Consider the following 25,014-nt stretch of genomic DNA (forward strand, 5'->3'; position numbering starts at 1 on the left):
TGTACATGTTATGGGTATTTGTGGGAGGTTTCCAGAGAAAGAAAAGCCATGGTCAGTGTACATGATTAGTTTCAGGTCAAGCATGGTGGCTCCTAGCCAGGAATGCTAATGTCTAGGGGAAGAGACATTTTCCGTCTCAAACAGAACAATCTAGTTTATCCTTCAACAGATTTTTACTTGGTCAATATTCAATGCTATTTCCTTTCAGAAACACTCGCAGAAATAATTTTATCAGCTACCTGGGCATCTCTTAGCCCAGTCAAATTCATTAGTAGGTACTCAAAAGCTTGTCTGTGTATGAATAAACCAGATCACTTATGACTCCTGGGAAGCTTCCGCGTATACTATTTTACACCACCCATCCCATGAGACAAGTGCTTTTTAGCCTCACATCATCCAAAACAGCCTTTTATTTGCTGGGACATGTTAACCTGTTCTAGGGATTCCCCTCTGTATACTGTGAATGTTTTATTACTATTGGTTAATAAAGAAGCTACCTTGGTCTATAGCAGGGCAGAATATAGCCAGGCAGGAAATCCAAACAAAGATGAATATAGAGTAGGTGGAGTCAAGAGACACCAGGTAGCTGCTAAAGGAGACAGATGCATGAAACCTTTCTGGTAGGTCACAGCTTCATGGTGATACATAGATTACTAGAAATGTGTTAATTTAAGATGTAAGAGTTAGGGGCTGGAGAGATGGCTCAGAGGTTAAGAGCATTGCCTGCTCTTCCAAAGGTCCTGAGTTCAATTCCCAGCAACCACATGGTGGCTCACAACCATCTGTAATGAGGTGTGGTGCCCTCTTCTGGCCAGCAGGCATACACACAGACAGAATATTGTATACATAATAAATATTTTAAAAAAAAAGATGTAAGAGTTAGTTAATAAGCCTGAGCTAACAGGCCAAACAGTGTTGTAATTACTATAGTTTCTGTGTGATTATTCAGAGTCTGAGCAGTCTTTGCCTACACCAAAGCAGAACAAATGTAGTTGATGAGGTCCTCTTAGTCAGGGTAGTTTTCATGGTGAGCTAGAATTTTATTTTCTATACAGTTGTTAAAAGGATCTAATATACTATAGTCATTTGCCAGGTTTACATATTAACTCACTTGATTTTAGATTACTTATTGAAGCAACAAAAATCTCACATAGATTTACAACAAAGATTTAAAAACCAGACAGGGCTAGGGGTATAGCTCATTTGGCAGAGTGCTTGCCTAGCACCATAAAGGCCTGGGTCCAATCCTCAGCACCATCTAAATCAGGTGGTAGTGGTAGGAAGGTCAGAAATCCAAGGTTACCCTCGGCTATAGATCAGGTGTAGGGCACACTGGGCTACATGTCAGTGTCTCAAGAAATAAAAACTATACCATTGGCACTTAATGTTCCTCTACAAGCCAGGGAAATGAAAAACGTTTACGCATTTTAAACAAAACATACTTTCAAATGCAAATAATGATTATACCGAGGACTTATACTGCATATTAAAAGAAACTAATGGGGGCTAGAGAAATTGCTCCTTGGTTAAGAGAATACACTGTTCTTCCAGAGGACTTGCATGAGTCCCATCACCCATACCAGGCAGTAACTCCAGCTCTAGGAAACTCCTGACATCTCTGGTCTAAGGGCACTGATATTTACACACACATACCCATACATGTAAACATATTTAAAAATAAAAATGTGAAAACAAATGGTCAAACTGATGAGCACTGCTAATAGATGTTCTGTTAACCAATCTGTCCATGCTTAAAAATAATTTTCACTACTGTGGGGTAGTAGAGCAGAAATATCAACACATCAAGCAACAGTAAGACTGTCTAGATGTTAAAAAAACCAAAACACCATGGGGGCTGATGAGGTGGCTCAGGCATTAAGAACACTGGTTGCTCTTCCAGATGTCCTAGTTCAATTCCCAGCAGCCACATGATGGCTCACAACCATCTGTAATGAGATCTGGTGCCCTCTTCTGGCCTGCAGGCACACAAGCAGACAGAAAACTGTATACATAATAAATAAATCTAAAAAAACCCAAACTGTAATTCTTTAATTTCTAGGAGACACCTAGGCATAGCGGAGTGAAACTGTGATGGTTAACTGTCAACTTGACAGGACTTAAAATCACCATGGAAACACACTGTTGGATGTGTTGAAGGTATTCCCAGGAGAGCTCCCTGAGCCAGGATGACTCATCTTAGATGTGGGAGGCACCATCCCATGGGCTAGGCCATGGACAGAATGAAAAGCAGAGTGAGCCTAGCACTAACATTCATTCCCCTTTCTGCCCCTGGGAGCATGACTAGCACTCCTGCCAGCAGGCCTTCCCCACTGTGAGCCAGAAGAAAGCCATCCTGTTAAGTAGCTGTGGTTGGTATCTTGTCACGCATGTGCAGAGTAACTAATATGCTGTGAGAAAAACAAAGTGTGCAGCATTTCTCTAGAGTTGACAAGCCAGCAAAGAACTGTTATGATTGTTCATCACTTTGGGAGACAAACCACGCCCACTCCCTCCCTCCTGAGCTTGCTCTCTTTTCCACCTTCCTCTCTGAGAGGCAGCTTCACTTCTGCCTTTCTCCCCACTTCTCCGCTCCCTTTTTTTTTGCTGTCCTCTTTTCTCTCTTCCCTTTCCTTCCCCATTCCATAACTCAACTAATGTACAATTCTATTCTGTATGATGTGTCTGTCCATGTGCCTCCTACATGCCGCAGGGAACCTGCACCTTTGCTGGGAACTTGCACTTTCCGGGGACTCACTTCTCTGTAGCACCAGCCTGCTGCCTCCACTGCATGGCTGGGCCCTGCCTAGGGGTGGCGGCTCTCAGGACCCACTGCCTGGCCCCCATGACCCGCAGGCAATTTCATAACATGTTATATCCACCGTGCCTGTTTTATGGAAACTGAAGATGAAGCCCAAATAACCAGTATTTTACTTTTTGGAGTGTCAGGGAGGGGAAGAAGGGGATTGTTTTCCAGGGGAAAAAGTGATTCCTCCTTCCAGAGCCTTGTGCATGCCAGAGAAATGCTCTGCCATTACACTATATCCCCAGCACCTTTCTGCAGTGGGAGCTTCTTTGGCCAATAGCCTTTAAGACACCAAATGGCAAAAATAGGAGGACTCAGCCTTCTGGTATATGTAGGAGGGTGGCAAAGCTCGACATTGGACTGCTAAGAATCTTAAAGTAGATGGCACCAATACCTAAGAAAAAGGCTGAGAAAATATGGTAAGTTTTAACTATCTTGATGTCTAGCTGAAGGAACAACTAATTACACCCTACAGGGCCCAAGCAAGTAGATTATAAGAGGTAGTATCTGAATAGGTGAAAGGTGGGACATAGACTAAAGTGGGTTGTCACCAGTTCATCTGTGGTTGCTTCTTTGCAAACCTATACTCCTTTCTCATAAAAATGGACATGTAAACTTCTACCCACCCACTTGCTTGATTATACACTGGAGATCCAATTTTTTAAAAGGTGGTAGGAAGGTGCCTGCAGGTGTGACTCAAATGTTTTACAGAAATAAAATTGGTAGTGCCTGCCTACATGTGCAAGGCCCTAGGGTTTCCTCACCACTGTAGAAACAAAGCACAAACTTAGCTGGAGTCATGTAGCTGTGTACTTTCTTAGATAATGACTTAGAATACAGACCATGCAGTGAGAAGAATGCATTGTTATTAGCATAAACAACACAAATATTTTAATTTTCAAATAGTGAACTATAGAAGATCAAGTAGTAACTACTGATTTATATAAAGTCATTATTAGCATTTAGAAATAATGAAAAGTTACAGGTGATTATTATTCCACACGGATGCTGGGAACCAAACTCAGTCCTCTGCAAGAGAACCACACTGATTCTTAAGCAGAGACATAGCTCCAACTCCATAAAGGACATTTCTTTGCTAATGTTACACAACTGCCCAACAATGATCATATAGTGGGTGATATCTAGAGGACCATTTGTTCAGTAGTTAGTTGAATTGATTTCCCTAATGTGAAATCATTTTGTTTGAATTCTTTCCTTTTTAATCCAAACTAGGAATGTGTAACTTTTCTCCTAAAAGGTAAATTTTTTCTCTTCCTTCCTTTCCTTTTTTTTTACAAATTGCTTTCTCTGATTTTCTTGTCAGCTTGCTTTAAAGATATCCACGTGTTCAATATGCTTGCTCGAAGTTTGGCCCACACCAAATGATTGTTTAGCCCAAATATCTGAGCAGCAAACTGGGCGGATCCTTCTGGAGAGAGTATAGTTGAACAGCCAAGACCTATTGATTCAGAAGGGAAAGGACAGAAAAATGAGTTGGCAGCTTAAAAATAAGTAAAAAACAAACTAAAGGATAATAAACCCAAGTTCTTATCTTTTAGAGATACATATTAAGCATATAGATATAGAATAATTAAAAAAATATAAAATCTGGTTTAAAATTAGTAGCCTGTAATGTGCAATCAAATATCAGTAGATGAAGTTGGATAGAGACATTGAGATTGCATCTTGAAATCTGGGGTATACATGCAGTACTGATAATTTTCAGGGTCTTACCACTGGGCAATCGAAGAGATGACCACACATCCTGAGCACCCCAATCTGGTGTGATGGGGGGACAGCTGATAACTGGATATGCAGTGTTACCAGACATCACTGGGCCCAAACCATTGCTTCTGCCTGCCACTGCGACAAATACAGTAGGTATGCCATCCCCTAGGGAAATTACAAGATAACCAGGTAATTTGTTTTGGTGACAGTAACAGCAGGAACAGAACAATCTTGGGCAGGTGAGATGGCTCTGTGGGAAAGGGGGACTTTGTTAAAGTCTGATGACCTATGCTTGACCTCTGGAAACCATATAGTTGGAGAGAATTGACTCTTGCAAGCTGTTCTCTAACCTGCATGCATGCTCATGGCACATGAACCTACACATACCCATACAATAGAAATAAAATTAAATCCCTTAGTAATCTGCTCTGGAAAAAGTATCTAAAAAGATAGTTGCATACATATATTCAAAATTAAGATTCACTTTGTTACCTAAGTGTACAGTAAATAATAACCTAGGTAGAATAGGTCTGGCCATTTTTGAGATCTATGGTATAAAGGCAATGTCGTGAAGTAGGTGAGGGAATGTATGGTTCATAGCTTCCTTCTGCTATGGTTGCTTAGACTCGGCAACATGAAGACCCCACCAGCTGAAGGGCTATCTTTCATGTTGAGCTTTCCTTCAACACACTACCAATACTCATTTAAAAGTGAGTAAAAATGTTGTGGCTACTTCCTCAATACACAAGATCTGGGTGCTGGGGTACATACAGTAAAGCTCCCACAGCTAACGTGATTAGGGTGCTTGAGACTATAGGCTCGATCATTTCCAGCATCAAAAGCCAACAGCCAAAGTGCATATACAAATTTCCAACCTGACATATTTACATATGGTATTACTTTAGCCCAGGCTCAGCTTGACCCTCCAACAGTTAGGATTATAGGTGTGATACCTGTTTCTGGGTTTTATGTATGTTGAATCACGAATTTCTTGCATGCTAAGCAAGCACTCCACCAACTGAGCTATATTATAACTCAATCTGCATTTCTGGAGAAAGAATCCAAGTCTTAATTAGCTTATTAAAAGGACCGGGAAGCATTCCTCCCATGATTAACTATACTTCTGTAGTAGTCACCGAAAGAATCAAACATTTTTACCTAGAAAAGTTTTAGATCAATGATATCATATCCTTTATTTTTATCCTGTCATTTATTTCATGAAATCATAGCTTTTTATTTCTTATTTCCTTCTAAGAAAGCTAACAAAGAGAAAGGCCCAGAACAAAGAAACGCTGCTTCAGCCTTAGGCCTCATCCAGGTGGGTAAGGGGCTCCTTTTCTTTTGAAACACAGCAGAAACAATGCTCAAGGGGCGTTGATAATTAGACAAGGAGACCATACATCCTTACAGGTGTAGTTCGCTCTCTTGCATGCCAGAACACCCCAGGACTGGAGCTACAGATGGTTGTGAGTGCTCTTAATCAATGAGCCATTTTTTTAAAAAACGATTTACTATGTATGCCTGCATGAGTTTATTGGCATCACAAACATGCAGGTGCCCAAACAGGCATAGGATGTCAGATAGATACCCTGACTGGAGTTACAGGCAGTTGTTGGATGCCTAATGTGGGCACAGGGAATTCAACTGAGACCTCTTTCCAGCCCTTCACACTTGTGTTTTAAGTTCTTGCTCCTTGTTCTTTTAAAGGTTTCTAATGCATCCCTGGAAATTAAAAGTACAGGCCTATGTGGAGGCAGACAGATGGGAGCCTGTTCCACCTTGACTAAAGATCAGAGTGTGAGCTTATTTTTACTCTTTCAAAGTTGGTGACCACGAGTGTGGCTACAAACAAGAAATCCTGATCTAGGGTGTGTTTAAGTGGTGTTTTGGATATTAAGATGGCCCAGAGAATGAGCCTATTTCTGCTCCTTCATTTTAAAATAGGGGGTTTGACATAGGGAGTGGCTGCTTACAGGATACTTGGTCTAGGTTGTGTTTGCCGCATATCCATATCCTGCCTAAAACATCAAATGCTTTACTCAGGAAATAATGGCTCGATGTCTAAAGTATTGAAGCAAGTAACTGTGCTGGTTGTCCTTTGTGTCATGTTTAAGCAATCTTTTGCCTTCTTTTCCCCCTTTTATTAGGGTATAAAAGTGTATGAAAATTAAACTCAGGCAAATTGAGTATAGGTTGAGCTGCCGCCCTATGTCTCTGTGTTTCTTTCATATCTCTGTTCCTCCTACCTAACATTTCTAATCACACACCCTACCCTGGAATGTATGAACCAGCCGGCTGGACCACAACAGAAGTCATACAAAAACATGGCTTACGATAAGGCATGCCACATGATTTTCCTTGGAAATATGGAAAGGCTCTTTTAAACATATTATTCAAAAATAATATTTTAAAATCTTTTATCAAAATCAGAAACAGCCAAAATTCCTCATTTATTTATAAAGTTTACCTTCATACTCTGCTTTAATCCTCAACGTCTCATCTGGTCCTTTATGGGCAGATGTCACTCGGAGTTCACACGGAATCCCGAAGTTTCCACAAGCCTTCTTAATTTTCTCACAGTGACCAAGGTCAGAAGCTGAACCCATCAGCACTACAACCCTGCACTGACTGTCTGACTTCAGAAGCAACTAGAGGAGAAATGGGTATGGAAAAGACAAAAATGGGTACCACAAGAAGTCAGTGTAAGAGAGTATCTTTTTTTTCTGTGTGTGTGTACGTTGAGCCAGGGTGTTACACAGCCGAGGATGCCCATCAATTCTGGATACTCACTCTTGCCTCTCTGCCTCCAGCACCCAGACAAGTGGCTTCTCTATCTTTTCCTTCCCTTTTTTGAAAGGGTTTTGTCTGTGTAGCCCCAGACGACCTGAGCCTCACAGGCAACTGGGCATGATTATCAGCCTGTTTCCTGCGTGCTGGCTCACAGGTGAGCACCGTCACATTTGGTTTTATGCAGTCCGGGAGATCAAACCTAGCTAGGGCTTCATGACAGCTAGGCAAGCACTTGTAAACCAAGCTACAGACTCAGCACATAATTTTTTATGTTTTATTTTCTGAAACAGGCCTCCCTCATTAGGTAGAGCAAGCTGGCTTTAACCTCAGAGATATGCCATCTCTCTTCTAAGGGCTAGAATTAAAAGTGTGTGCCACCATGCACAGTTGACATTTTCTTTCTAAACAGACCAAAATGATCATTAAAGTAATAGTAAGAATCTTAGACACAGTGGCACACACCTTTAATCCCAATACCGAAGAGACAGAGGAAGGTAGATTCCTGAGAATTGGTGGCCATCCTGGTCTACATTGCAAGGGCCTGTCTCAAAAAAGAATGAACAGATCCCAAACCTCTGTATAATGCATAAATTTGGTTGTTTAACTTAAGGTAGGGTCTGGTTACACAGCTCAGGCTTGACTCAAGCTTGCAATCCTACTGCCTTCTGGGTCCTAGGATCACAGACATGTACCATCTTGCCTGCCTGCGAACAGAAAAGACTTTTTAACCAGATAAATTATGTTTACTAATTAATAAGATAATAAGCATTTTAATATTCGAGACCAGCCTGGTCTACAAGAGCTAGTTCCAGGACAGGCTCCAAAACCACAGAGAAACCCTGTCTCGAAAAACCAAAAAAAAAAAAAAAAAAAAAAAAAAAGCATTTTAATATTCAGGGAACAATTTAAAGCGTAATCAGCCAAATAAGGTTAGGTTATAAATTTGTCAGTTGGCCACTTTGCGCTCTATCTACACACATAAGTTGGAAATAATCTTCTAAAAAGTGATTATGATTCATAATGAATCCCATTCAACTTTCATGGATTCTCAGTTGTAATACCATAAAAATGAAAGTGACACACAGAGGTTAGAAACAGAACCTCAGGCTCCCTCATGAGAACTGTGAATGGCATGAACTCAACAGCAGAGAGTTCTGGTAAGGTAGTATAGCGGGGCCACCTCTAAAGCTGTTCCTTTCTTTCAAATCACTGAAAAAAAGATACAAAATGGGCTGTCGTGGCGCATGCCCTTAATCCCAGCAGAGAGCCGAAGCTAGCCTGGTCTACAGAGGGAGTTCCAGGACAGGGTCCAAAACTACAAAGAAGCCCTGCCTCAAAAACAAAACAAAACAACACAACACAACAACAAAAAACCCACCCCACATAGTTTCACTTAATCAGGTTGCCCACACTGGCCTGGACCTTGAAACTTCACATCTTGGCCTCCTGTCAGCATCCTGGACACACTGTTTGCTATGTACAAACGTGTGGAACTGTGTGGAACGCAGAGGACAGCACAGATGCTCCTCAGATGCCAGCCAACTTTCCCCTAATTTAAAAATTAATTTATTTTTGTATATATGTCCACACAAATGTGAAAGTCAGAGAACTCTTGGGATTTGGCTTTTTCCTTTGATCTCTATTACACGAGACTTTGCAACAAGTGATTAAACCACTGAGCCATCTTGTCATATCTATCTTTTTTCTTTCTTCTGGAGACAGGACTGTCTGTGGCCTGGAACTTTCCAAGTATGCTGGCCACCATGGGAGGCCAGGGGTCCTCCTGCCCCGAATCCCAACCTTGGGACTGATTACAAATGCCACCACATCTGGCATTTTCTTTGTTGTTTTATATGGGTGCTGGAGAATTAGAGCCAGGTCTTCATGCTTCAAAACAGGTAAACACTTTAAAAGCTACCGAGCTACTTCCTCAGCCCAATGATGCCATCAAGTTTTGGTTATTGCAGGTTTACTAGAGAAGAATTACCTCCACTCGATCTGCAACCCACTCAAAGTTTTTCTTTACCATCTGGAGTCCTTCCGGAGTTACTTCCTTGAGGTCACGGTAAGACTGGAAAATAAGATACAAAGTTAGATAATCTTATCATGGTATCTTAAAAGACTTGTTTAAGTAGAGCTTATGACAAGTTCCCATAATAAGATGTATCTGAAGATGCACCCTGCTGTACAAATGTTTTTCCAATAAAAAATTTCTGCAGCAAAGTTTTGCTTTTCATTTAAGGTCCTATGCTTTTATTAGCAATTACAAGTAACCGACTTAAGCCCTTGAGACTTGCTATGTAGAGTCCCAGATTTGTTACTTAGTCTTGATATTGTGAAGATACTTATTAGATAAACAAGGACACACGCTCCTTTCCTGTTTAAGAATCAAAAGATGACAAATAATACAAAAACCTGCTTTTGTAGGTTAAAAGTATTCCTTACTACCACAGGAGAGTTCCGTCTACTTTTACTTTTTGGTACTGAAGGCTGAATCCAGGGCCTTGTGTGTGCTAAGCACGTGCCCTGCCATTGTGCTGTATCTCCAGCAGAGAAATGATTTTTGAAGGCAAACACTTAACAACATATCAGACTAATATCCCCTTCCTCTCACCACTGCCACAGCTTGATCTTACAAAGCACTACATACCTGTTTGTCTTTCTGCTGGCTCCGATCTCCCGATGGCCAGAGTCTCCAAGAATCATTATCAATTACATCAGCAAGAACAATCTCTTTGGTAGTTACATCAACACCAAATTCAATCTAGAAGCAGCACATTACCAAGGAAATGATTTGAAAAAAAAAAAAAACACACACTACTAAGAACATTTCTTATTTACAACCTTCATTTTTAAAACTTATTTTATCAGTACCTTCATATCAACCAGCGTGCAGTTCTGGGGCAGCCAGGCTTTCTCCAGTATTTCAAAAATAGCTTGTGTAGCATGACTCATGATGTCCACTTCAGTCTGGCCTATAGCAAGTCCAGCAAAACAAAACTGTGCAGCAATGAGTTGCTCCTCAGACCACTGTGGATCATTATTGGCATCATCCTGAGAACAAGGCAAAGCAGTACAAGTTCATTTCAATCTTAGAATTTCGAATTTTCCAGAGAAAAGAAAGTTCTCTTTTTCCTGGAATGTGTTCCTAAGAATTGAAATTTTCACCAGACAGTAGTGGCACACACATATTTAATTCCAGCACTTGGGAGGCAGAGGCAGGAGAATCTTTGTGAATTCGAGGTCAGCCTGGTCTACAAAATGAGTTCCAGGACAGGCAGGGCCACACAGAGAAACCCTGTCAGGAAAAACAACAGAATTGATATTTTCAATATAACTAACCTTCTCTCAGAACATCTTAAGATTCAACTTTGTCTATTTATTTTTTTTTAGTTTGTGTTATGCTACATGTGTGGAGATGAAAGCAAATTCTGTTTCTTTGTAAGAGTAGTTAAGTGCTGAGCCACCATTCAGGCCCTAAGTTGACTACTTTTACACACACACACAGTTTTTCTTTTTAGGTCTATGTGTGTTTTGCCTGCACATAATATGTCATTTGTATACTACGGTGCCTATAGAAGCCAGAAGAGGAAGCTAGATCCCCTGGAATTGGAGTTACCAGCATATGTGAACCACCATGTGGATGCTCGGACTTAAACCTTGAGCCAGTGCTAAGCCATCTCTCCAGTCCTTAATTTGTTTACTTTTAATAGCTCTTTTAGGTCATTTAGATAAGAAACTTATTCTAGGTAATGAAATACTTAAACCAAATTTGTCCTCTCTCTGTAAAGCAATTTTTATGTAATGAATGTTCTGTCTGTATATATGTGCATCACGTGTATCCACTTTGGATACAATGTCAATTTTCCTTTTTAAGCAATTAATAAAATGTTCATAATATGACTAAAATTATAAAACTTCAATTACTTGGGAGGCGGAAGCAGACAGATCTCTGAGTTTGAGGCCAGCCTGGTCGAGAGTTGAGTCCAGGATAGCCAGGCAGGGATACACAGAGAAACCTGTCTCAAAAATCAACAAAACAAAAATCAAAGCACCTAGGGACAGTGTCTCATTACATAGCCCAGACTGGCCTTGAAATAGTAATTTTCCTATGCCCCTTCTTTAAATTTCATTTCTCAGTAAGTATGGGTATTTTTCCTGAATGTATACCAGAAGAGACCATCAGATTCCCTGGGACTGGAGTTAGAGTTAAATAGTTGTAAGCCACAAATGTGTACTGGGATCAAACTTGGGTCCTCTGGAAGAACAGTCAGTACCCTTGACTGCTGAGTCACCTCTTCAGCCCGGGCCTTCATTCCTTAAATACTGGGCAGGAATGCAGGTGTGCACCACCAGGCCTATCAAGCATCTAAATCTTTCCTTGCTGTGGGACAACAATTTTACCCTGTAAAGATTTGTTTCTTCTATTTGTTTAATGAAATGCTGATTGGCCAGTAGCCAGGCAGGAAGTATAGGTGGGGCAATGAGAACAGGAGAATTCTGGGAAGAAGATTGAGTCTGCAGTTCTCACCCACAGAGGAAGCAAGATGGGACTGCCTTGCTGAAAAAGGTACCAAGCCACATGGCTAACACAGACGAGAATTATTGGCTAATATAAGTTATAAGAGTTAATTTAAGTCACAAAGGCAATCACCTTGAAGAACATCTCCACTTTTGGTGGGTAAAACTTATACCCCTCTTTTACACCAGGGTTCCTTTTGAGAAAAGATCCAGTTGCTATTCTTCGGCACACCCATTCAATTGGAATCATTTCACATTGGGGTGCAATGAAAGCAATCTCCCCACATTTCTTGGTGAAAGCAGTCTTGATACCTACATATTGATGATAAAAGGGTAAAAATCAATAAATTTTTCTTTAAAGGTTAATAAGACATAAAGAATAAAGTTCCTCTTTCAATTTATTCTGATATATGTATACACTGCAGGGCCAGCTCCCTCTTTATAAGGTTTCTGGGGGATAGAACTCAGACAAGTTAAGCTTGCATTGGCTTAGCCACCTCAAAAGTAAATAAAAACAAAAACAAACAAACAAACAAAACCTCTTATCAAAAATAAAGTTCACCACGGGATTAGAGATGGCTCAGAGGTTAAGTGCTTATTGCTATCCTAGAGGACCAGAGTTTGGTCCCTAGCACCCATGACTGTAGGCTCACAATCCCTTTTAACTCCAATTCCAGGGCATCCAATGTTTCTGGCCTTTTTGGCACCTGCACTCAAATGCACATTCCCACATGTAGTATACTTTGTGTCTTAACATACAGTGCTTGCCTGAAGATCAGAGTGCAGAGCTAAACCACTAGGGGCCAGGCAGTGGTGGCTTATGCTTTTAATCCCAGCACTAGGGAGGTGGAGACAGGAAGGGATATGGCAGGATGGAGAGAGAAATATAAAGCGGGAGACAGGAGCTCACTGCAGTCTGGAGATGCAGTCAGAGAAGGCAATCTGAGGACAGGATTGCCCCTTGGTCTGAGCATCGGTAGAGGTAAAAGGTGTCTTTAGTGACTGGCCACTCTGCTTCTCTGATCTCTCAGCTTTCATCCCTAATATCTAACTCTGGGTTTTTATTAAGAACAATTTGAATTCGTGCTACACCCATACACAGATATATATAATTAAAAATAAGATCATAAAAAGGCTAACAATGTTTTTGATTAGCTATCAAAATAGCAGACAGTTTCATTTTAATATCACACAGTAGAACTAAAGACCCAAGCTAAGCATGCTTTACCCTCCACCTATGAGGCTTATTTTAAACAGGACACCCCAGTCTCTCCCCTATTTACTACTGATTATCTAACTTTGTGGAAGGCATTAATACCGAGAGGTATTAAATTACCTCTAAAGCTAAATGGAGTACAGAAGTCTCATGTCCTATAGTCCAGTATTGTGATTCACTCCTACATTCTAAAGATACCTTTTCTTTTAATGTCTAAAGAGTCCTTGAAATAGCATCTATCATATGTGCTCTTCCATTTCTTGTGACTGTAACTGAAAAGCTAAGCCAAGAGCTGTTTGGGATGGGACTCTGAAAACTAACAACCTCTCTGATGACAGTTTAAATGTATAGTGCTCTAGGGCTGGAAAGGTGGGTCTGCACTTCTTGCTCTTGCAGAGCTGGGTGTGGTTCCTAGTAGCCACAAGGCAGTTCACAACCACCTCCAATCTAGTTCCATGGGACCGGAAACCCTCTGCAGATACCAGAGGACTCATGCATGCATGTGGCATCCCACCCAGCTTCAGCACGTACACATAAACTTGGAAAACAAAGCCTCATGATCCAATAAATAATAAAAAATCCTAACTCTCCTCCTTCACTTCAGTATTCTGTATACTGGAAGAAAAATAGTTTTTCAAGGTGGACCTCTTAACTAAGTTCAGTCCAGTCACTTAGAACACAAGGACAGGAAGGCACAGCTGCTACCTTCCAATACTTCTCAGCATTTACAAGTAGAAGCAGGACTTAAGTCTGTACTGCCTCCAATAGGCAGAACAAAGAGCAACTGTGCAGCACTCCAGGGAGTAAATTCATGTTATTACTTAGGGCTGCTAACACCAGGAAGGCAGCCTGTATAGTTAAATTCCCTAAGGTTGAGATGATCTTGCAGAAGAAAATTACACTGGTGATTCACAGGACCGAAGACTACAGGAAATTGTTAGTTTCTCTTAAATTCTTTTTTTTCCCCTGGGAGGTGGGTTTGAATGCTTGTTCCCTAGCTGGTGGAACTGTTTGGGATTAGGTATGGCCTTGTTGGAGGAGCTCGGCTTTGATGTTGCAAACCCCCAAGTTATTCCCAGTTAGCTCTCTCTGCCTCCTATGTGTGGTGTAAGCTCTCAGCTATTGCCCCAGTGCCCTGCCTGCCTGCCACCATCCGGCCACAACCGTCATGAACTCTACTCTCTGGAACTGTACACCCCAAATTAAATACTTTCTTTTATAAGTTGCCTCAGTCATGGTAACAGAAAAGTAACTAAGACTGTGGGCAATATTGGAGATTATATACCTGAGCTATCCCCAGCCTAAAGTTTCTTTGAACCTAAAGACCATTACCTCCAAACCAGTTACCTGTTAAAAGTGAACTTTAAAAACTCTAGCCTTGATTTTACTATATGCAACTAGCCTGTGGGACATTCCCAAACAGGTCAGCTCAAATACAGCCATCTCCCAGAGAAGAAGTCAGTTACCCACATCTAGATGTAGTAAAATACACAGGTAATTGTAACATGTTCCTGATCCAAATAATTTCTCTCCACGAAAACGACCAATATGAAGACACAAAGGGAGCGCTCACCGGCATCCTGTAACAGCTGAAAAATACAGCTGGTGATCTTGTTGGAGATTGCAGCTTTGCCTTCCAGGTGGTTCTTTCTGGCTGCATTTCCCGCTGTAATCTGGTCCTTGGACTGTAGGAGGACTCTTCCTGGACTATCTAACAATTCATAGACTTCTTTTGTCTTACCCTCATAGAGTTTTCTCCCAATGTTCAGTACTGTGGAAATAAAATAGAATTATATCAGATTCAGGAAGATTTCCTAAATATCAAAGAATCAGCTAAAATGTTGAATCACGGCATGGACAGTGATTAATATAAAAAATTTAGAAAAACCATTTGCATAAACATTATACTTTTCAATGTAATTTTCTCATGTATCATCACATAATTTTGTTAGTGTACTTATGTTAACTACAGATTAGAAAATGAAGGCTCACAAAGTTGAGGTTACACATTTAGTATATGCAGAACTACAAATAATCCCAAATCCTAGCCGGACAGTGGTGGCGCACGCCTTTAATCCCAGCACTCGGGAGGCAGAGACATGCAGATCTCTGTGAGTTCGAGACCAGCCTGGTCTACAGAGCTAGTTCCAGGACAGGCTCCAAAGCCACAGAGAAACCCTGTCTCGAAAAACAAAAACAAAAAAAATCCCAAATCTTCTGGATAACATCAGGCTTTCTCTATCAGCTTGTCTCTGAACTAAAACAATTAAAATTAGTGTAACCATAGTAGTTGTTGTAGTTTACAAAAAGCAGCCCAGGAGAGAAAGATGCCATGTGACAGGGCTCAGGTGGAGGGGTTTTATACTGGGAGAAAGTGAATGGGAAAAGGGTAGGGGAGACTGGCTTCTGGGAGTGTCAGAAGAGAAGAGTCAGAGACAGACAGACAGACAGACAGACAAAGAGATGGGAGGTGGGAAGAGTCCTTTTAAAGGGGAAGGTAATAAATGTGCACAGGAGGTGTGCTCTTAGTGGCTACAACTGGGGACATACACCCCAAGATCAGGCCAGTATAGATACCTGAAAACTAGCAGTAGTATTTTTGTACACACAACTACAATACATTATTTAAATTAATTTACAGGAGAAAAAATGCTTTATTTTTCTTGACTTTTCATAACAAGTTAAATGGGAAAATTCAGAATAATTTCTTGATTTCAATTTTTTTAAAAATTAATTTGTAAGGGGCTTCTTCACTCATCTGAAAAATCTAGTAGGTGGTGGAGGTAGTGACAGCAGAGCTGGCATAACATTTAAAAGGTCTGGGCTGGGGCTGGAGAGATGGCTCAGAGGTTAAGAGCACTGGCTGCTCTTCCAGAGGTTCTAAGTTCAATTCCCAGAAACCACATGGTGGCTCACAACCATCTGTACTGAGATCTGGAGCCCTCTTCTGGCGTGCGGGCATACATGGAGGCAGAATGTTGTATATATAATAAATATTAAAAAAAAAAAAAAAAGGTCTGGGCTGAAAGTGTAGTGCCCGCCGGGGGCCAGCCTCAACCAAATACCTTTCTCCAGAGTGGAGGTGTGAAAATTGATAAATGTACTGAAAACTCGCCTGTGTTCAATTTTCCAACAGCTTAATATACCCCTAACCCCAAAAGGTAAGAGTAAAACAACAAAAGACTGCATGTACCTACAAATTGAAAATCACAGGCTACATTCTTCACACTCACACCCTAGACCAACCACTCCCTGGGTGAAATCCCAAGTCACTTCCAGAATGGAACTTAGTTGGATCCTTAGACTTTTGTTTTAGGAGGGACCAACTTCCTCCCATTCCAGGAGCCAGCACAGGCACAGCAGCTAGCCACACCTGTTGACAATAGCCTTGAAGAGTGAGTGGAACTCTTTGATTCATAACTAGGTGGGACCTTTGTTTGATTAACTTTGACTGAACTAGAAACAAGTCCCAGATTCTTTGGGCCTCCCCAGTACCAAATGAAATAAAAATCCCAAATCAAAAGACATTTTTATGAGGTTCCCTTCTAAAGCTGGGCCCACCCGACTCCTAGGCTAGACTTGGAGACTAAGGCAGGCTTTCCTCTATTTACAATTGGGTTAGTTAGCCCTCGAGAAAGAAGTACTTCGAGTCTCTGCCACCAGTCAGTGCCCTCTCCACTGGGGAAGTAGAAAAGTACCAGGAAGTGAATATAAAAGCATTTTCTTTTCCCCAGAGACAGGGTATCACTGCACAGTCCTGGCTAGGCTGGAATGCTCCTGGTAGACAGACTAGGCTAACCTTGAACTCAGAGGTTCCTCTGCCCCTGCTTCTCCCTGAGACTGAAGATGTGCACAGCTAGACAGGCAGAGCACTAGACTCCACACTGGAATGATTTAGATGAAAACAACAAGGAACCAAAGTGTAAAGGTACAGGGAATTGCTTCTCAAGTTTCCACAGCACATTTATCCCCAGTACTTTTCCAGGGTATTCGTGTGCCAGGATGATGGATATAATAGCAAATGAAATCTAATTTCTGCTCTCAAGGGACCTGAGTATTGAAAGAAACAGTCAATAAATAAGCAACGATAATAAAAATAACACAAAGTAGGGACAATGGGATCCCATATTCACAGCAGGACCACCTTACTTGCATCAGAGAAGCCTAGAATAAAGTAAAAGCTGCATGGAGGCCTGAAATATGATCAGAACGTCACATTGCATAATTAAAAGTGGCAAGATCAAGCAGCAAGGGTGGAGCGGGTCAGCAAGGCTGAGCACTTAGTGCCCTGGTCGCATGCAGACTGGTAGTGGTCAGAGCAGCCAATAGGCAGAGCAGCAGGAAATAAAGTGGAAAAGCTAGCGGGGAGGCCAGCCAGAGATACACAGTGAGACCCTTTCGGGAACAAACAAAAATAAATCAAAGAAGAGTTGATTAGGTCACACCAGCAGCTGGCACAGGAAAACAATTAAGTGTCCAAGAAGGAAATCAATGGCCTAGCTTGGTCTACAAGAGATCGTTCCAGATCAGGTTCTGAAAGCTACAGAGAAACAGGGGTTCGAAAAACAATAACAAAAACCCCAAAAGCAAAAAACCAAAAGCATAAAAGCAGTATCTATTAAAAAGGCATTTAACTCGGGTTCTAAGGGACTAGAAACACTCCAGACTTCTCAAGCATACCCCCCAACATAGCATTCTGTCACATGAGAGTGATGGCACCCAAGAGGAAAATTCTAGAGATTTTTACTAGTTTTGAAATACAGGCACCCTGATCTCAGAAAAATTCTGGGCCAAAGTTCCAATTAATGAAGCTATAGCACCGCTTTGTTGTTGTTTTTCGCTCTTCGTAAGTGGGAAATAATATGCTGGGGCGCCAACACAATTTACGTCACTACGTAGAAACTTTTATTGTGGCCCACGACAGCGTTTTGTGGTTTTTACCACAGCAAACGACCTTTCCTGAGGCTCTAACCAAGCAGAGACAAAATGATAGCGTAACTAAACTTATCAAACAAAAAGTGAGTTTTCCTTCGATTTTGGCGCTCTCCAAAGATTACCAATTATCCATGGCACCAAAGATTACCAATTATTTCAGATCGGTACTCTCCCACACCCGTTCCCGAAATCCCAGGCTAGCTTGAACTACAAATCAAGCACTTGACCAACACGAAATATCTGGATCTAGAGTCATATTATTAAATTATATGGCTAACCTAAAGGAGATAATTGGCGTAAGAATCTTAACAAAATAAACTTTGGGTTAAAAATTCTGCTAGATTTTTATTACTATTTATCTATCCCAGATTCTAGGATCTTCGTTAGTTTTAGGACATTTCTCCTCCGGGGCACCTAACCACTCTGCTACTTTCCTCCACTCCCGGGGAGTTTTCTGGGAATTTCAGGAGACCCGGGTGCTCGGTGTCCAAAGCACGTCTCACTGCACGTACACCACGTGTGCAGTATCTGGGCCTTTGGCGCCATCGCGGGTAAACCAGCCGGGCACTGTACCAGGAGGGCTGCAATCCGACCCCGGAGCTGCACGAGTCCACGCCAAGCATGCAACTCCCTGCTGGAGGGTGTGTGTGTGTGTGAGGAAACCAGCGGGTCGGAAAGACTGCTACTCACCCTCAGCTGTCGCCATGATTCTAGGTGGGATGAAGGTGCAAGACGGCGCGGGAAAGTGGTGGAGCGGTCGGTAAAACAAGAACCACCAGAGGCTCGGGGGGGGGGGGGGGGGGGGGGGAAGGCGATGCTAGGGGAGGTAAAGCCGCTACGTCTGGTCAGTCCGTGCGACCGGAAAGCTACAGCGAAGTACCGGACTGGCCGCAAAAGGGGCTGGGATCGGATACCCACGGGTTTCCCGCCGCGCATGCGCGCCGACGAGACACCACTTCCGGGCGGCTCTGCGTCTCCCAGCGGCGAGAAGTGGGGCGCAAGCTTGGGCCCCGCTGGCCGGGAGAGGGTTCTGTGTTGGAGCGTACCAAGTCCCGACGGTCGGGGGACAGCGTGCGACCTGGGGCACGCACGGCTCAAATCTTCTGAGGGGTCAACACCACCAACTGCGCTCCTCTCACCACTGACGTCTCGGGAGCGGAAAATAACGGAGATTTCCACGTGTGGAAACAGTAGCCTCCCTTACCTCACCCGCGGAGAACTGGCCACACCCCTTTGACTCCATAGCTCCGCCCCCGATCAGCGCCGTAGCTGATTGGCCAGGCGCTGGAGGCCCAGCTGGCAACGCCCCCCTTGAAAGCGCGCGCCGCCGCAGTAGCGAGAACCTAGCCCGCGGGGAAGGAGGAGGCAGTCGGCGGCGTGAGCTTCTGCGGCTTACTAGAGCAGAGCGGACAGCTGGTTGGTGCTCGGACCGCGCCGCGGCCGCAGGTCCGTCCACGTGCTTTCGGCGGGGCCATGGACGTGGAGGAGTCGGGGATGCGTGAGGAATGTGGCGTGTTTGGGTGCATCGCTTCTGGAGAGTGGCCCACGCAGCTAGATGTGCCGCATGTGATCACTGCAGGACTCGGGGGTCTGCAGCACCGGTGAGCAACAGGATGAGGGGTAGGGTTGGAGTGGCAAGTCTTTGCTCAGCTCCGCGAGCGGCTTCCCTGCTCTGGAGCTATTGAGACCGCAGTACTAGGACGGTAGAACTCACGAATCAGGACCAGTACCTGCGCAGTGCATTGACCGAGTGGGCGTGGGGTACGCCTTGTCTCATAGACATTAACCTAGCCTGTCGAACTCCTCCCTAAAGCTCTCTATGGTTAACTCCAAGAATGTGCACCTCTCCTGCGGGTTTGCTTGCACTAGCCAGGTTGGGAGGAATCGTTTAGATCTCCTTAAACCTAGAACTATTCTTTTTTTTTTTTTTTTTTTTTTTTTTTTTGATTTTTTCGAGACAGGGTTTCTCCGTAGCTTTTGGTTCCTGTCCTGGAACTAGCTCTTGTAGACCAGGCTGGCCTCGAACTCACAGAGATCCGCCTGCCTCTGCCTCCCGAGTGCTGGGATTAAAGGCGTGCGCCACCACCGCCCGGCTAGAACTATTCTTGAGATAAAGTTCTGTAAGGTGGTGGTGCCTGGTGAAGGTCCACCAACACTTTAGTCTTTTGCGCGTGGCCTCCAGCTTGCAGAATCTTTGTTTGCACGGGCAGAGCTAATGAGCAGATTGTCAACCTGAAAGCAGTTATCGGTTTGGGCACCCTAGAGTTCAGACCCAGGAAAGCAGGTCTAGTTTGTATTCAGGTTGAGTCACAGTGGTAGTAGATTTCATATACATTACCTTCATAGGATGAAGATTGATCGGTAAAGTCTTTTTTTTGTTTGTTTGTTTTTGTTTTTTTCGAGGCAATGTTTCTTGCTCTTGTAGACCAGGCTGGCCTCAAACTCACAGATATGGGCCTGCCTCTGCCAACACCGCCCGTCTCTGATTGGTTAACCTTTTTTTTTTTTTTTTTTTTTGGTTTTTCCAGACAGGGTTTCTCTGTGGCTTTGGAGCCTGTCCTGGAACTAGCTCTGTAGACCGGGCTGGTCTCGAACTCACAGAGATCCGCCTGCCTCTGCCTCCCGAGTGCTGGGATTAAAGGCGTGCGCCACCATCGCCCGGCGGTTAACTTTTAAATAATAAATGAAAACAGTAAGAGCCATTAGCAAACTCGCTTCTTTAAAGGGAGACAGGAGAAGTGCTTGATGTCCAGATACATACTGATTTGGAAAAACTGGGAGATGCCTTCGAGGTAAACAAAACAACACCTGACTTAACAGGCAGTTAGTATAAATCTATTGAAGGAAATAATAGACGGTTTGTGTGTTTCCCCAAAATCTTACAAAGTTTCCTAAGACAATAGCCACAACTTCTGGAACGGAACTGGCAATGGCACTTATGAGCAGCGTGGGTGCCACAGGTGCATTCCTATTCCTAGTGATTTCCTTTCCCTCACCAGCTCACCTTTGCCTTTCTCACAGTCCTAAATGTGTGTTTGGAGTTTCACATTCTGCATGCTTTTTGTTTATTAAAAAGCCTCCAGGAGCCAGCACTCACCGAGATCTGCCTGTTTCTGCCTCCCAAGTGCTATATTACATCTTAAACTATTGAGATCTGGACATGAGCTCTATTGTTTTTTTTTTAAGATATATTTATTTATTATGTATACAACTTTCTGCCTCCATGTATACCCACACGCCAGAGGAGGGCGCCAGATCTCATTACAGATGGTTTGGAGCCACCATGTGGTTGCTGGGAATTGAACCCAGGACCTCTGGAAGAGCAGACAGTGCTCTTAACCACTGAGCCATCTCTCCAGCCCCAGGTGCTCTATTGTTGAACACTTGCCTAGATTGGAGGGGGCTCTCGGGTCAGTCCTTAGTATTTGTGAGAGAAAAAGAGAAATTTATATCTGATTTTGTGATTCTGAGGAGCAGTTGTCTATACCACTTTTGGATTTATTTCAGATATCACATTAGGAGCAGTGGGAATGGAGGTAGAGAATCTTAGACAACAGAGGGAAGTGACTCCATCCTTTTCTCCGTTGTGTTTGCATTGTAGTCAGTTACTCAGAAATTTCCCTCTTATACTTACTTCATTTTTCTTTCTATTTTTGTTAAATTTGCATTTGTAGGGTACTACATGTTTTTCTTTTTAAATTAACTACACCTTGCCAATTCCCTCAGCACTGGAGAATCCTTTTGCCCCTCCTATACTTGCTGTCTGGCTACTGACCAACCAGTATTTTATTAAATCAATGCAAGTGACAAATCTTGCCTGTGTTCGAGAGCATTATCCCACAGATTCTTATGGGGAGTAGAATGGTCTGGACTTATTTCAAACTCCATAAAAGAAATTACTAGACACATCCCATGGACTTCCATGTATAGATTTTTGTGTAGTGTAGATATGATTTATCCGCCAAAGATTTGTGTGTGGGAAGATGTTCTCAGTGTGGCAGTACTCTAGTGTTATATTTTAAAGGTGGCAGTTGTACACACCTTCAATCCGAGCATTTGGGAACCTCAGGCAGTTGGATCTCTGAGTTCAAGGCCAATCCTGGTCTACAGGGGGAGTTCCAGTACAGTCAGGGCTACACAGAGAAACCCTGTCTCGATAAACCGAGAAAGAGATGGAGTTTGCAGGAAGGACAGTGGCTAGGTATTGAGGATTGTGGTGGCCTCGCTGAGTTAGTTCCCTGAGAGCAGGTTGTTATTATGAGAGTGAGCCTAACCCTTGCATTGTTTGGCCTTTGTCCACCTTTGCTCTCCCATCTTCCTTCCTCCCCATCTCACTTGACCTTTACCACGAAGTCATCCACATTGACAGCTTCACCAGAGCTAAACTGCTGGGACTTCCCGGGCGATGGTGGCACACGCCTTTAATCCCAGCACTCGGGAGGCAGAGACAGGCGGATCTCTGTGAGTTCGAGACCAGCCCAGTCTACAGAGCTAGTTCCAGGACAGGCTCCAAAGCCACAGAGAAACCCTGTCTTGAAAAACCAAAAATAATAATAATAATAATAATAATAATAATAATAAACTGCTGGGACTTCCTGAAAAGATGGGCTTTCAGCCTCCCAAACTGGCCAAAATAGCCTTTTAAAAAAACAAAGTGCCTAACATGGGCATGGTAAACTGGCCTTTAATCCCAGCACTTGGGAGGTAGAGGCAGGGGCATCTCTTGAGTTCAAGGTCTGATCCGTCTGCAGATCAAATTTCAGGGTACACAAGGCTACAGAGAAACCCTGTCTCAGAGAAAACCAAAACCACAACAGAACAAAGTGCTTTGCCTGCTGTACATTGTTATAGTGACTGAAAATAGATGACGACTGTTGTTAGATAGGAGATGAGCGCGCCCTCTGTCAGGGCGCTGTCAACGCCCCAGGAGAGGAATCAAAACCAACAACTAATAAGTATTTTTAGACTTCTGAACATTTGGGAAATTTACTGATTGAGTTGAAGGTGCTGTTGGAAGAAACAATCTGCAGACTCTTCCATTTCTGCTAGGCTTTGGGAAAACTGGTTTATAATGATCTCAGGAGTTTTTGAGAGGTGCAGACACTGGTTCCTCCACAGCCCCAGAGGGAGAGACAGCCTGCTTGGGATGCAGTGTCAGCCCTTTTCCCAGAGTTGTTGAGGAACACACAGGAGGTTATCAGAGAACTTGTTTGGGTGCTGAATTAAGGTTGGTGACGTTAGCCAGTAAGCTGAAACACCAACTGAATCCTGGGCATTTCTGATAACTTCTAGATCTGTTTTCTCATGTCTTGGGCTACACCTAAGCATTTTAAAGTTCTAGTATTGCAATTTAGTCAGTTCAGAATGATGCTTTTATGTAGATAAGCCAGCGGCAATCTCATGATGGATTCGCTGGAGGTCAAAGGTGGGACAAATAATCTACCCACATTTTATATTAAAGGAAAAGTGGTAATGTAAGATTTTCACCTCACGTGAGTTAAAAGAGTTGAGAAGTAGGAGTCGGGCATCAAGTTCCCTCTACTCCTACACTGTGGCTGTGGCTGTGGCTGAAGCATGGGATATGTATTCTGAGAAGTGCATCATTAGGCCATTTTGTTGCTATGCTCCACACCGCTCTTAGTGTGCAAGTTTGTTCAGGTCACTCAGCAAAGAATCCTGATCCAATAAGGAGACCTGGTAAACATTGGGTGTAGAAGGTTGCTGCTACAGTAACAGGGCAGTTGTTTACATCATGGGAGCCCTTTTATAAATAGCAGAGCACTGAAATAATGCTGCAAATACAGAAACAGTCACAGCGTTGTCTGCTACCAGTGTTGTTGTCAGGTGCCATATACTTGATGAGTGTGCTGTACTTTCAAATGACAGGCAGCGTGGCTTTCTTGTCAACAACATGACCAGCCATGCAATGTTTTGTCTTGTGGTGCTGTGGGATGTTACCAAGTGACAGTTTTCAGCTCCTTTGTAATTTTACAGGATCACTCTCGTGCCTACCATCAGTCTCTTACCAAAATGTCACACAGCGCAGCTTTTTTGAGTTCCTGCTGTGTACATACAGTGCACCTTGATAAGTAGGGGAACACAGGGTAAACATGGCTTCTGCCCTCTTAGAAGCATGTAACCTACTATTCAGAAGCACAGACTTTACCAGTTTCCATCCTTCTGAATTGGCCATAATGATCATACCCACCTCATAACTTGTACAGATGAATTCTTTTTTTTTAATATTTATTTATTTATTATGTATACAATGTTCTATCTGTATGCCTGCAGGCCAGAAGAGGGCACCAGAGCCCATTACAGATGGTTGTGAGCCACCATGTGGTTACTGGGAATTGAACTCAGGACCTTTGGAAGAGCAGGCAATGCTCTTAACCTCTGAGCCATCTCTCCAGCTCCCCAGATGAATTCTTATATATAAACTGAAGAGTACCTGGTATAGGTATGCCCTTTGTCTCTGTCCCACTCTTGGGTTTCATTTTAGAGAAACTGTAACTGTTTCATAGCAGTTATATTGTGTTATATTGTATAATATCAGCAATCAACAGATGGCTTACAATGTATAGGAGGATAGGTACAGATTATAAACAAATACTATACCTTTTTATATGAGGAACTTGAATGTCTTCATATTTGGGTTTCTTTTCTATATTGCTTCGAGCTACCGTTTGTAGTATTTGGTTGGCTCACGTGTTTTGCTGTTTAAGACGGGGTCTCACTTTGTCCCAGGCTGACCTGGAGCTCTACTTCATCTCAATTGGGTCTTCCCTCAGCCTCCCGAGGCCTACGTTTATAACGGAATGAGTTTTCACATCTGGATTGCTGCTTCATTTTACAATTTTTATTGGCATAATTCTATAGAGACCTCAGAGTTTGACCTATCTTCAGACTTATAAAAACAGTATCCTACCTTTGAACAAAGCCAAATTTTACAGCTTACTAATTCGTGTGTTCCTTTCCTTTTATGTCCCTGTGTGTAATTTAAATGGTGCAGTTATTGCAG

The 25,014-nt window shown here is 42.8% G+C and overlaps 2 protein-coding genes across 2 annotated transcripts in view; one reads left to right on the forward strand and one right to left on the reverse strand.

The window, feature by feature from the left end:
• Window positions 1–3,675: 3,675 nt before the first annotated feature.
• Window positions 3,676–19,061, reverse strand: Paics (phosphoribosylaminoimidazole carboxylase and phosphoribosylaminoimidazolesuccinocarboxamide synthase). The gene is made up of 9 exons (XM_041671061.1): window positions 18,684–19,061; window positions 14,632–14,829; window positions 11,976–12,154; window positions 10,196–10,375; window positions 9,972–10,085; window positions 9,309–9,392; window positions 6,999–7,179; window positions 4,538–4,696; window positions 3,676–4,262 (listed from the first exon to the last, which is right to left on the reverse strand). Exons 1-9 carry the CDS (start codon window positions 18,697–18,699, stop codon window positions 4,096–4,098), a joined length of 1,278 nt encoding a protein of 425 aa, XP_041526995.1. The 5' UTR covers window positions 18,700–19,061; the 3' UTR covers window positions 3,676–4,095.
• A 284-nt stretch (window positions 19,062–19,345) lies between these two features.
• Ppat (phosphoribosyl pyrophosphate amidotransferase) overlaps window positions 19,346–25,014 on the forward strand; it is a 32,716-nt gene continuing 27,047 nt past the window's right edge. The window contains exon 1 of the mRNA XM_041671060.1: window positions 19,346–19,594. Coding sequence (XP_041526994.1) covers window positions 19,467–19,594 — 128 coding nt within the window. The 5' untranslated portion in view covers window positions 19,346–19,466. The remainder of the gene's footprint in view (window positions 19,595–25,014) is intronic.

The sequence above is a fragment of the Microtus oregoni genome, unplaced genomic scaffold (assembly GCF_018167655.1).
Source record: "Microtus oregoni isolate MIOR12 unplaced genomic scaffold, Mior012 000021F_ref0000039, whole genome shotgun sequence".
NCBI classification, from domain to species: Eukaryota; Metazoa; Chordata; class Mammalia; order Rodentia; family Cricetidae; genus Microtus; species Microtus oregoni.